The 14298-nt window shown below is 46.3% G+C and overlaps 1 protein-coding gene across 1 annotated transcript; it reads left to right on the forward strand.

Annotated features, from left to right (window-relative positions):
* The first annotated feature begins 6 nt into the window (after positions 1–6).
* On the forward strand, positions 7–14214 carry LOC136532379 (probable CoA ligase CCL8). The gene is made up of 17 exons (XM_066524988.1): positions 7–49; positions 796–968; positions 2830–3033; positions 9148–9349; positions 9548–9636; positions 9906–9974; positions 10642–10695; positions 11182–11289; positions 11396–11494; positions 12102–12194; positions 12278–12355; positions 12457–12558; positions 12835–12925; positions 13038–13111; positions 13340–13519; positions 13863–13916; positions 13984–14214. Exons 2-17 carry the CDS (start codon positions 828–830, stop codon positions 14020–14022), a joined length of 1677 nt encoding a protein of 558 aa, XP_066381085.1. The 5' UTR covers positions 7–49; positions 796–827; the 3' UTR covers positions 14023–14214.
* The last annotated feature ends 84 nt before the right edge of the window (positions 14215–14298 follow it).

Consider the following 14298-nt stretch of genomic DNA (forward strand, 5'->3'; position numbering starts at 1 on the left):
GCCCTCTCTCGCCTCCGACGCCACTTCACCTCTTCTTTCTCCTCTCCAGGTCAGCTACTCCACTTTCTCGTCTCTCTTTTTGTTTGCTTCGTTTTCGGTTCAGCGCCAGTTGTTCGTCGTTTTGCCACAAGGACGTCCACTTGAGCTGGCAAATTTCGCGACTCCTGGCCGGAGTTGGCGACGCGAAACTCAATTTTCCATGTCATGGTTTGGTAGAACGGAAGGTGTTCGCCGTTTTACCTCAGCCGCTCAGCGGATGCCTTGCTAGAAGGTTGTGGGTGTAGTTGCGACTGCGGATCTACGAGACTGATCAGCAGTTTTTTCTTAATAATGCATAAACGGTCCATTTGGGGGTCCAAATTGTGGACCAGTGAAGCACTGGGGATACAAAGGGGGTTGTCCTATGCTCCTAGTGGAGTAGTGGGTTTGCAACTAACTTCTTTGTGTCTCAGGGTGTAACGCGATCATGGTGCTCGGGCAGGATTCTTATAGACCTGCGTCTGTTGTTAGCTGTATTTGAATTGCTGTGCTGCTTTCTAGTTACCACAGCTCTTGCATGGCTCAGCATGCGCTTCATGGTCATGGGTTTCTCTAAGAAGCAGTGGTCTAGGTTAATGGCCATCTGACTGACTTCATAGAGGAATTCGTGCTGACTGCTTTATCAGTGCACAGCACTTGGTTTGTTAGTCATCAAATTTGCATGCTGTGGTTTGAAGCTTCTAGCTAAATACTTAAATTATTGCACAATCATTTCGTTTTTGCTCTTTAACGTTTCCATTTCCTTGTGTTCTTTAGCATACAGTGCCAGACAGGATACCCATACATTCATGGAGGTGGTTCAAGAAGTCCTTAAGCATGGCTCAGCAGATGGTGTCCGTGCTGCCATAAGAGCTGACAAAAAAAGCTACAGCCTTGTCCAGCTCATTGCAGCCTCTTTTGATGTCCACAACATTCTGTGCAGCAAAAATGTACCACAGCTCCTTTTATGCTCTGCAATCTTCATATTCATTTAAGCTTTCCCATTCAGTGACATTTCGAGGTTCTCATATGATTGTTTTCTTAGCTTCCCTTTTCCTTTGTCTGGATTCAATCAACAACAACAACAACAACAAAGCCTTTAAGTCCCAAACAAATTGGGGTAGGCTAGAGTTGAAACCCAACAGAAGCAATCAAGGTTCAGGCACGTGAATAGCTGTCTTCCCAGCACTCCTATCTAAGGCTAAGTCTTTGGGTATATTCCATCCTTTCAAGTCTCCTTTTATTGCCTCTACCCAAGTCAACTTCGGTCTTCCTCTACCTCTCTTCACGTTACTATCCTGACTTAGGATTCCACTACGCACCGGTGCATCTGGAGGTCTCCGTTGCACATGTCCAAACCATCTCAACCGGTGTTGGACAAGCTTTTCTTCAATTGGCGCTACCCCTAATCTCTCACGTATATCATCGTTCCGAACTCGATCCCTTCTTGTATGACCGCAAATCCAACGCAACATACGCATTTCTGCGACACTTAGCTGTTGAATATGTCGTCTTTTCGTAGGCCAACATTCTGCACCATACAACATAGCAGGTCTAATCGCCGTCCTATAAAACTTGCCTTTTAGCTTCTGTGGTACCCTTTTGTCACATAGGACACCAGACGCTTACCTCCACTTCATCCACCCTGCTTTGATTCTATGGCTAACATCTTCATCAATACCCCCGTCCCTCTGTAGCATTGATCCTAAATATCGAAAGGTATCCTTTCTAGGCACTACTTGACCTTCCAAACTAACATCTTCCTCCTCCCGAGTAATAATGCCGAAGTCACATCTCATATACTCAGTTTTAGTTCTACTAAGTCTAAAACCTTTGGACTCCAAAGTCTCCCGCCATAACTCCAGTTTCTGATTCACTCCTGTCCGGCTTTCATCAACTAGCACTACATCGTCCGCGAAAAGCATACACCAAGGGATGTCCCCTTGTATGTCCCTTGTGACCTCATCCATCACTAAAGCAAACAAATAAGGGCTCAAAGCTGACCCTTGATGTAGTCCTATCCTAATCGGGAAGTCATCGGTGTCTCCATCACTTGTTCGAACTCTAGTCACAACATTGTTGTACATGTCCTTAATGAGCCCGACGTACTTCGTTGGGACTTTATGTTTGTCCAAAGCCCACCACATAACATTCCTTGGTATTTTATCATATTTGTCTGGATTCAATATGATATAATTTTCAGTCATAACGTGGGAATCCTTACGAAATGCATTAATGCAAATAACATGTAAGTTCAGAATTCATGAGGACGTTGAAGCAGTCCTGGTGAGTGCACATAGGAAGCTGGGAGGGTAGTTCTGGTGTATGTGTTCCGCAGGATTGCTCTGAAAACTGGCTGGAAGATCTTGATTAGAGGATGCCGTATCAGATGTTTTCGTTCAAACAATTAGTTTGTCCTGTCCTTTACCTTGCATGTTTGCAACAAGGCCTCATCAATGTCTTAATTGCACAAGCTTTTCTGTAAATCTGTCTCCTAAATTCCAAATCTGTTTACCAAGATAACTGCCTCCCCTCAAGTTTACTTCTGAGAATACGGGGACCAACTGGATCCCGCTTCCCATACATTTTGTTTTGGCTTAGTAGTTTAATGCATAAGTTAACTGCAAGGAACTTTGTTGACCATATCTACAGGAGTTTGCTTCCTTAGTCAATTTTGTTATGACCAAATAGTTTAATGCATTAAGTCTACCTTACAGAGCTCTGTTAAACATAAACTGTACTTGTTCTGTTAATCTGTTTAATGCCTATTGATAATACACAAGCAAAACCTCACCTTTTCTGTTCTTTTAGATGACACGCAATGGAATACAAGATTCTTCTTCCGAAGGAATAAATGGAACAGGATTCCTTTATGGAGCTCGTGTTGGCATTGTGGCTAAACCCTCTCCTGAATTTGTTGCTGGGGTCTTTGGAACCTGGCTTTCTGGTGGAGTTGCAGTACCCCTTGCCCTTAGCTATCCAGAAGCTGAGCTTCTTCATGTCATGAAAGACTCGGTTTGTTCCAAGCTTACAGCAACATTTCATATTGCAACATATCATTATAGAAATGAAATGCTACCATTTTCTGCTGCCATGCTATGATTCTATTTTGATATTTTCTTATAAGTATAATTGTTATGACCGGTAAGGTCTATGGCCGCAGGCACCGTGGCTAGGAGCCCTGTTGAGTCGGCCAGATAGGGGGAGTCGGGCCAGTTGGTTAGCAAGTCCTAAAATCTAGGATACTTATCTCTTGAGTTTGTTACTTAGATTAAGTAGAGTTAAGTTAGTTGAAGATTTACTTGTATAAGTATTGGACTCTTATGGTGGAATGGATTTAGCCTGGGATTGAGTTTATCTCACCTTGGGCCCTCGGGCGTTACTGTTCACGGTCTCTCTGTTGTCGCCGACTCTCCAGCTGTTCCCAGCCAGCCGCCGAGCACGGCGACACCAGTTCATCGCCGGGGTTCCAAGCCCAGGCCCTCCGTCTCCCACTCCTACGCTCTCCGGTCCCTAAGCCACAACAATCTGGTATCAGAGACCATGGCTTCCTCCGGTGCTTCTGCCGCTGACACTGCGGCGGCCACCACCGGCACCACCATGTCACCGTTGCCCGTTCCTCTCGTCACGTCGGGCTCCCTACCACCGCCTCCCGCACCACCGAACCTTGCGGCTTCCCTGGCCGCCTTGGCAACCATGCAGCAGCAGATGGGCGAGATGGTCCAGGGCATGCAGCGGCAGATGGCGGAGATGTCCCTGCGCCTGGCGACGGTCGAGAGCCGCCCTGGTCCTTCGACGACACCGCACCTACCGTACTCCACCACGCCGCTACTACAATATGGCATGCCGGGATATGGGGTTTTTCCGGCGTTAGAGCCGGTCGTCTCAGAGATACTAGAGCCGGTCGTCTCAGAGATACTGCCCTCACCGTCACTACCAAGGTCCACGACGCCGCTTCCGGTGCCCACGGCTGCCGGCGTTACCTCGCAGCCATCTCCGACCGGACTTCCGATTCAGTCGATCCCGTTTCCGTCATCACCGTCGCCGGTACCGTCGTTGTCCTCCATCCTGAACGGGCCGATCTACTCTTCTGCGACGGTGGTGCATGAACCGCGCCATTACCCTGAGGGACAGGGGGACAGCCAGGGCGTTCCCAGGTTCCATAAGTTGTCCTTCCCCACTTACGACGGCAAAGAGGACCCGCTTGGATGGCTAAACCGTTGCGAATCCTTCTTCCGCGGCCAGCTTACTTGTGAGGCGGACAAGGTTTGGCTCGCGTCCTTCCACATGACGGGATCAGCACAGCAATGGTATTATGTGTTGGAACGCGACTCCGGGCGTCCATCTTGGGCTGATTTCCGCCTGTTCTGCCACCAGCGTTTCGGACCAGCGCTGTCCACCAATCATCTTGCAGACCTCGCTCGCCTACCGTTCAGTGCCTCCGTTGATGCTTACATGGAAGCCTTCTAGGCGCGCTTGGCGCACGCGGGACATCTGGTGCCGCTACAACAAGCGCAACTGTTCACCGGGGGACTTCCGGAGTATATCCGGGTTGACGTGGAGCTCCATGACCCCCAGGATTTACACCGCACTATGCGCTTGGCTCGCGCTTATGAACGTCGCCATACATCAGCGGCCCTCGCGCTCCCAGCACCACCCAGTCGCCCTCCTCGGCGACCTCTGGTTGGACAGCCAGGGGGCGCTACACCATCATTAGCAGCCTCGGTCTCCTCCCCAAGCCGGCCTTTCAAGTGTCTCACACCGGCGGAGATGGTAGATCGCCGCAAATTGGGCTTGTGTTACAACTGTGATGAACCATATGTGCAAGGACACAAGTGCCCGCGTCTGTTTTACCTGGAAGTGACCGATTATATGGTGGAGGAGCCAGAGTCCGATGAAGATGAACAAACGACAGCAGTCGGCCAAAACAAACCCACCATATCATTATCGACCATCGCAGGCATCAGGACTGAAGATACTATGCAGGTTTATGTCCAAGTGGGCAATGTGCAGTGCGTGGCGCTGCTCGATTCAGGTTCTACTCACACATTCATCAACGGGGACGTCGCACGCCGCGTGGGCATCCACTTTGATCGGTGCCCAGGTGCCGGTGTTACTGTCGCAAATGGTGACCGCGTCGCTTGCCGAGGGCTCGCGCGCGACGTCGGCATACACATTGCCGAAGAAGCCTTCTTAGTGGACTGCTATACTATTCCGTTGGACCGGTGGGACATGGTTCTCGGTGTCAACTTCTTGCGCACTCTCGGGCCGATATTGTGGGATTTTGATGACTTGTGCATGGCTTTCAACAAGGCTGATCGGCGCGTCTTCTGGCGCGGTATCGGCTCAACCCGCTATGACGTGCAGTCCACTCGACGCCTCTATGCTCTCCACGACGCGGGCAGCAACACCGAAACAGCCTTGCTCCACAAGCTCAACTCATTTGAAGATGTGTTCGCTACGCCCGAAGGGTTGCCGCCCGCTCGCAACTGTGATCACCGCATTCATCTCGTGCCAAATGCGGTGCCAGTGGCCGTGCGGCCCTACCGATACCCGCAACTGCAGAGAGATGAACTGGAGTCACAGTGCGCCGCTATGCTGCAAAGGGGGATGATCCGTCCGAGCACTTCAGCATTCTCTGCTCCTGTTCTACTTGTCAAGAAACATGACGGCTCCTGGAGGTTCTGTGTTGATTACCGTGCCTTGAACAAGCTCACCATTAAAGACAAATTTCCCATTCCGGTGGTCGAAGAATTACTGGATGAGCTTCATGGGGCCCGTTTTTTCTCCAAGCTGGACTTGCGTTCAGGCTACCACCAAGTTCGTATGCATGCTGATGACATTGAGAAGACTGCTTTTCGGACTCATGAGGGTCACTTCGAGTTTTTAGTCATGCCCTTCGGACTGTCCAATGCACCGGCAACATTCCAAAGTCTCATGAACACAGTGCTCCGGCCATTCCTCCGTAAGTTTGTCCTTGTGTTTTTCGACGACATCTTGATCTATAGCCCCTCTTGGTCGACGCATCTGCAGCACATCAACGCAGTCTTGACTGTGCTACGTGACCATCAATTGAGGTTGAAACGCTCTAAATGCGACTTCGCAACGACGGCGGTACAATACTTGGGACATGTCATCTTCGCGGCCGGTGTGGCAATGGATCAGGAGAAGATCGCGGCAGTCAACACATGGCCTCAACCCGGCAACGTGCGGGCGCTCAGGGGGTTCCTAGGCCTCGCCGGCTACTATCGTCGATTCATCAAAGATTACGGCTCAGTGGCTGCCCCCTTAACAGCGCTTCTTAAGAAGGAGGCGTTCCTGTGGTCTACCGCGGCCACGGACGCCTTCAACGCCCTCAAGAAGGCCCTGTCCAGTGCACCGGTTCTACAACTCCCTGATTGGGACAAAGCATTCATGGTCGATTGTGATGCATCCGGCTCTGGATTTGGCGCGGTGCTCGATCAAGGCGCCGGGGCTCTAGCATTTTTCAGTAGACCTTTCGCAACGAGGCACCACAAGTTAGCCGCATATGAGAGGGAGCTCATCGGTCTTGTCCAAGCCGTGCGGCACTGGCGTCCGTATTTGTGGGGAAGACAGTTCATTGTGCGCACCGATCATTATGCATTGAAGTTTTTGTTGGATCAACGGTTATCTACGGTTTCCCAACATCAGTGGGTTAGTAAGCTCTTTGGGTATGATTTCACGATTGAATATCGGCCGGAAAATCTCAATGTCGTTGCCGATGCATTGTCTCGGCGAGAGGCGGACGATCTGCTGCTCCAGGCCGTCACGGTACCTTCCTTTCAGCTATTCGACGACCTACGCCGCGAACTGCAGCTGGACGACGACCTGCGTGCGCTGCGCGACTGTATTGTGGCTGCCCGTGGCGAGCCTTGGCGCATCGCTGAGGGTCTCATCATGCGCGGCGCCCGCGTATTTGTCCCAGCGACGTCTTCAGTCCTCCCCGCTGTTCTCCAGATGGCACACAGGGCTGGTCATGAAGGCACACAGAAGACGCTGCACTGGCTTCGTCAGGAGTTCGTGATCGACCATGACCGCCGCATTGTCCGAGACTTTGTGAGTTCTTGTCTCACGTGTCAGCGTAACAAAACCGACCATCTACACCCGGCTGGCCTCCTTCAGCCGCTAGAAGTTCCCTCGCAAGTTTGGTCTGACATATCCATGGATTTCGTGGAGGGGCTTCCGCGTGTTCATGGGACGAGTGTGATTTTAACGGTGGTTGACAGATTTTCCAAGCAGGCGCATTTTCTTCCGCTGAGCCACCCATACACAGCAGCGTCGGTCGCCGGGGTGTTCTTTGACGGCATTGTCAGACTTCATGGTTTTCCGGCGTCCATTGTTAGTGATCGCAATCCAGTGTTTATGGGGCATGTGTGGCGCGATCTCTTCAAGCTCGCTGGGGTCAAGCTCAAGATGAGCACAGCCTTTCATCCGCAAACCGATGGACAGTCCGAGGTGGTCAATTGCACAATTGCTATGTATCTGAGGTGTCTCACTGGCGATCGTCCTCGTTCTTGGCTTTAGTGGCTTCCTTGGGCCGAATATTGTTACAACACTTCATTCCACTCCTCCCTGCGAACGACGCCTTTTGAGGTGGTGTATGGCCGGCCTCCACCGCCTCTGCTGCCTTACACTGCCGGCTCGGCACGGACAGACAAGGTGGACAAGCTTCTCTGCGATCGTGATGCGTTTCTCGCTGATGTTCGGGATCGGTTGCTGCAAGCTCAGGAATATGCCAAACGGCATTATGATGCTCACCACCGTCCTCTTCAGTTCAACATTGACGATTGGGTTCTCCTGCGCCTTCTTCATCGGCCGGCGCAATCCCTGGTGCCGGGATTCCGTGGCAAGCTTAGTCCACGTTTTGCTGGTCCGTTTCAGGTTATTAAACGCATTGGCGAAGTGGCATATCGCCTGCGTCTTCCGGAGGGAGCTCGGATTCATGATGTTTTCCATGTTGGGGTGCTCAAGCCATTTCGGGGAACTCCGCCATCCACTACACCGGCGCTTCCTCCTCTCCATCAGGGCCGACTGCTTCATCATCCTACACGCGTGCTTCGTTCTCAGTTGAGGCGCGGTGTGTGGCATGTGTTGGTTCAGTGGGAGAACATGCCGGAAGATGACGCCACTTGGGAACCCGTGGATGAGTTCCGTGCTACCTTTCCTTCGTTTCAGCTCGAGGACGAGCTGTTCCCAAAGGAGGGGAGAGATGTTATGACCAGTAAGGTCTATGGCCTCAAGCACCGTGGCTAGGAGCCCGGTTGAGTCGGCCAGATAGGGGGAGTCGGGCCAGTTGGTTAGCAAGTCCTAAAATCTAGGATACTTATCTCTTGAGTTTGTTACTTAGATTAAGTAGAGTTAAGTTAGTTGAAGATTTACTTGTATAAGTATTGGACTCTTATGGTGGAATGGATTTAGCCTGGGATTGAGTTTATCTCACCTTGGGCCCTCGGGTGTTACTGTTCACGGTCTCTATGTTGTCGCCGACTCTCCAGCGGTTCCCAGCCAGCCGCCGAGCACGGCGACACCAGTTCATCGCCGGGGTTCCAAGCCCAGGTCCTCCGTCTCCCACTCCTACGCTCTCCGGTCCCTAAGCCACAACAATAATGTTACAAAAAAAAGCAAAGCACTATGCAGATGTAGATAGCAGTGTTTATTAACTCTTAAATTGGTCACACGGGATGATTGGACATCTTCTAGCTTACACATATGTACAAACTTCGTATACAAATCAATGCATTTTTGTGGCTGAAGCAGATTTCTGTACCTAATTGGGTTTGCACACCTGTGCACTTGAAAAGGTTCACAAAAAAGAACAAAACAAGTAAAGAAAGATACAAAAGACTTTCTGTAGAAATTTGTGCAAAAAAATGATGTTATGTGCACTTCACCCCCCCCCCCCCCCCCCCCCCCCAAAAAAAAGAACTTAATTACAACAGATTTTAAACTTGTCTTTTTTTTTTTTTGCATTGTACATGTGATCATAATGTTTTATATTCTTTGCAAGTGCTGCGCATGTTCTATTGTGAACTACAATATATGAACTTTAAAAAGCATCGAAATCCAAGTCAATTTGTTCTTTTAGTTTCTAATATCTGCGACTTATAGGATATTTCTATGGTTTTAAGCACCAAGGACCATCATGAAGTCATGGAGAACCTTTCTATCAAGTGTTCTGCTTATTGTTCTCTTCTTCCACCTATCACTAGTATACCTTCAGAAATAAATCCCCAAGAACCTTCAAGCAATGAGGCGACTTCATCAGTCTCTACTTTAATAACTCAGATCAACAGTTCAAAGAAAATCAATGGTGAATTGCTCACCCCTCTCTCTCTCTCTCTCTCTCCACTGCAACTTGAACTTAGTGGCTGATATTGCTTGCTGTTTCTATAGTCCCCCTTTGTGTTTCAACTATTATTTCTATACTCTCCTTTTATGTCTCTACTATTACTTCCATACAACCCTGAGCACTTACTCACTCACTGTTTTCTGGAGTTTGATTATACAGGTGATGACCCTGCTCTTATCCTTTACACAAGTGGCACAACTGGTAAACCAAAAGGAGTAGTTCACACCCACAAGGGCATACTTTCTCAGGTGTGTTTTTCATCTTTAAATAGATATATAAAATGATTCTATAAACTGGTGAACAATGTACAGAAGCCAGAAGGTAATATTTTTTTTATATTGTTGATTCTATTTCTGTATTTTTGCCACATTTCCATGATTTTGCTATTACAGTTGATTGATCTAAGAGTTTTAATGGTTTGTGTGACTTGTTTTTATATTTCCTGTATGATCGTTTTAGATGGCATGATAGATAGATGATGTAATATACATAACATTTATCCTCACTGATTTGGCAGGTTCAAATTCTATCAGAAGCGTGGGGATATCGAAGTGAAGACCAATTTCTGCACTGTCTCCCGCTGCATCATATCCACAATGAATGCTGTTGCTATTTAAGTTTTTAGCACTATTCATATGCTGATATTTCGTATTGTTTTTTTTCCAAGCCCACACCTTTATTATGATTGCAGTATTCAATGTTCAGCAACACAGATTAGTAGCTGCCTAGGTATATTAATGTGTTTTGGCAGTAGTCCTGCATGAAAAGTTGACATAGGTTAGAACAATACAGTACATAAACCCATACATTCCCAACATAGCACTTCCGTGTTAATGTTTCTACTTGAAGTGGAGGAAGAAAGTGTAAGCTGCTTGCTATGGATGCATGGGCCAGCTCCACATGGATCCTGATTCCTGACGTCCTGGGCATAGAGTGGTTTTAAGTGCAGTTGTACTACATGATATCTTGTCTTCTCTCTTAGGAAAATTTTTGGTACCATTAGTTCTTTACTCTTCTTTCACTTGTTTTTACTTGTCATGCTCCTTCTGGTTTGAAGCACCAAAAACATGCCAACCAGTCCCTTCGATTAGAAAGCAAAATTGAAAACTCATGTAATAGGATGGTAGCTAGAAGTAGAACTAGGACCACATTGCATTTTTTATTTTGAACAGTGATAGTGTCCCTTATTTTGGTTATGTTTGGGGGATCCATTTCTTTGTCATTATTGTTGAAGTCCTTAACTTTCAAGTGTACATGTGCATGGCCTTTTCAATGCTCTATTTGCGCCCCTTTATTCAGGATCAGTGGTAATTTCTCTCCCTACTTATCTCTAAATGCTCTATTTAGGTGAAAAATGCTGTTTGGTCAAGAGATATTCGGCGTGTTTGGGACCACAGTTGCAGAACGCACGGTGTAGTATGGGTACTGCAGCCGCCGGCCCGTGGCACGGGAAACGCAGGAGTTAGTTCATTCTCGCGGTCCCGATGCTGTATGCAGTTGATTCTCGCAGTCCTGGTGCCATGTGCAGTCAAGAGAATTGTGCGCATCACAGGGCGTTTGGCATGATTCTTTGCTTGTCTTAGCCGCCAACGCGGTCCCAACTCCCAAACACGCCAATTGCGGCTTAGTTTAGGTGAACTGGTCTTCTATAGCTATTGGAGATTTGGAGTTCTCTTCTGCGGACATAATAGATCCATTTGCATTTGATTTAGGAGATGTAAACAATGAATCTTGTTTCAGCAGCACGTCTACAAAGTTCCTTTCATGGTAATGTATATTCTTTGTGATCGCAGGTTGAGTTTATACCAAAATTCAGTGTAAGCGGGATATGGCAGAGATGGCGAGAATCATATCCCAGCGATGGTAGTAAAAATAAAGAGGCCATTACAGTATTTACTGGAGTATGATTCGCTGTCATAGCATAACAGTCTATCTTCAGATCATTCCAAACTTTTGTCTTCATATTGTTTGATAAGTTAAGGTAATTTGATACTTCTTTTATGGCAGGTTCCAACCATGTATACACGTCTGCTGCAAGGGTATGATAGTATGGATCCTGATCAACAGTCGGCCGCTTCTTACGCTGCAAAGCATCTGAGGTTAATGGTAAGTTCTTCATGTTCATTGGAAACAGTGTTTAAGTCTTTCTCTAGCTCCCTTCGTTCCTGAAAGCCTCACAGCTACATGCTATGTACAAAATTAGTAGAAAGTATTCCAATTTATGATACATGGTTTAAGGAAATATCCATGGGCATGGACTCTTGGTCTTGGATCCTGCTATTGAATCTGTGAAGTCCAACAGGCATTGTGGCTATGCTTGTTCAATCAATTGAATTAAGGACCTTGGGATTTATGCTACACTCTGTTCAGTGACCAAGAGGTCCTCAATGTATCTTAATTATCTCACTGACACCGAGTGTGTGTGCGAGGGAGAGCTAAGATATACTTCTTTCCTTTATACTCCCTCCGTTCCAAATTATAAGTTGCTTTGACTTTTTTGGTACATCCATTTTGCTATGCATCTAGATATAATAATATGTCTAGATACATAGCAAAATAGATGAACAAAAAAAAGTCAAAGTGACTTATAATTTGGAACGGAGGGAGTACATTATTCATTTTTCACTTGCTGTGCATCGAAGTGCTGTAGAACTTCGTGGAACTGATGCATGAATTATAGACTTTATTATTAATACTTATTGAATCACTGCAGATGTGTGGATCATCAGCTCTTCCTTCGCCACTTATGAAGAGGTGGGAGGAAGTGACAGGCCACCGTCTTTTGGAACGCTATGGTATGACTGAGGTAAAAAAAATCTTAACTCTTCCCCATCTAGTCAATACACTAATTAACTACATGACTCCTGATAGACTTAATATTGGTTACAGTTTGTCATGGCACTGTCTAATCCATTGCATGGTATCCGAAAAGAAGGTACAGTTGGTAAACCCCTTCCACGTGTTGAGGTATGATGAACAATTCATGGGAGTTAGAAGTATCATTAAAGCATTAGTTGTTCTGTGTATTCTGCATTGCTTCATAGCTTTAAAGCATCTTTCTGACTCAGGCCAAGATTATTATGGAGGATGGGACTGAAACTACAACTGGAGTTGGTGAGCTCTGCATTAGAAGTCCATCCCTTTTCAAGGAGTATTGGAAAAGACCAGAGGTATGATTGTGCTGTTTGTACTTTTGCCATTTGATGATCATGGTGTACTGTTTTGGAGGGAACACTCCATTTCATTTAGGAAGGTCCTACTCCTTACTAACTACAGCTGTAAACCATACATCTTTTCATTTCAATGCAATGCCGTGTATTGTTTTTTAATACTTTGTATTTTTAAGATTGCTGGTATTTCAGTCATATAGGAACCAGTAAAGGTCGCATGCTGAGAAGTTAATATACATCATTTCATCATTGAAAATGGTGAATTTCTGTTTGCAGGTCACCGCAGAATCCTTCATTGATGGTGGATTCTTCAGGACAGGTGATACAGTAACTGTAGATGAGGAAGGATACTTCATAATTTTGGGACGTAAGTAACACTTTACTGTCTTTCTAGTTGCTGCTTTCATCACGTCATGGTGTTACCGCCTGGGGTCAGAGCTTTGGATATCTTCTAGCCTCATTTGCACTACCTTGTGCAGGCACAAATGCTGACATTATGAAATTTGGCGGTTACAAGCTATCAGCTTTAGAAATTGAGGCAGTGCTGTTAGAGGTAAATTCAGATACACTGGAAACTACTTTTGAACTGTAGTCACTACATGATATTAACAAAGTCAATGCACCTACAAAATCAGCTGACGTTGTCCTCAAATTTAGACTAACAGGTAGATATATTAGGCTGAAAGGTTTACCTGAAGGCTTTGCATTGCACAACAGTCAAATAACTCCCTTTCCTACTCATGTTACGGTGTTACCTAATCCCATCTGTTTTTGTCTTCAGCATGATGCTGTACTGGAATGCGCTGTCCTTGGCTTGCCTGATGAAGCCTATGGGGAGGTTATATGTGCAATAATTGTGCCTAAGGAGGATGCAAAGAAAACGGCCGAGCAGGACTCAAAGCCAGTGCTAACCTTGGAAGCATTGACAAGTTGGTCGAAAGATAAGCTTGCTCCATACAAGGTTTGCTATTTGCATTATTTCGCCTTTTCGCAAGCTGCCTTTTACAGTTGGTCTTTCATAAATGTTTTTCCTTTGCTTGTTTGGCTTTCACCCAAGTACTCTCTGTTGCCTGGCATTATAAAATTTTCAATTTGGTAACATAAAGTGTCAGTAACAAATATTATTGTAACAAAAATGTTCATAAATCATTTACGACATTTATGACCTTATTAGACCTACATTTACATAGCTATCTACAGTACGGTATGCTCTTGTTAGACTTCATGCCAGTCCTGACTCCTGAGTTCAAATACTCTACGGTATCATTTGACAATGGAATTGGTTCTTTTTCTGTGGATGCCAGATTCCAACAAAACTATACTTGTGGGATTCTCTTCCTCGGAATGCCATGGGAAAGGTGAGGAATGATCTTGAAAATACCCTCATATTGTGCTTGTGACTGACTTAACCGTTGCTTATTTCAGGTTAACAAGAAGGAGCTGAAGAAATTATTAGGAGCTTAGCCATGATGTGTATAGATGTATTTATCTTCATTTCCTTCTTGAAGTTTAGTAAGTCAGGCTCATTATAGTGATTAGCAAATAAGTGCTTTCGTTATCATGCATGGAACAATAATTTTCGAAACGGCCTGGCCGCCTGAGTTACATTGCACACACATTTCTTTCCTTACTTATTATCAGATAAGTTTCGAGTCACTGTGCAGTATGAAGTTATGCATTCACTTGTAGGAAGACTAAAACTGCTGGTGACCCTGACAAACCTAAACAATAGTAACTGAC

Source organism: Miscanthus floridulus, unplaced genomic scaffold (genome assembly GCF_019320115.1).
Source record: "Miscanthus floridulus cultivar M001 unplaced genomic scaffold, ASM1932011v1 fs_5_2_3, whole genome shotgun sequence".
In the NCBI taxonomy this organism is placed as follows: domain Eukaryota; kingdom Viridiplantae; phylum Streptophyta; class Magnoliopsida; order Poales; family Poaceae; genus Miscanthus; species Miscanthus floridulus.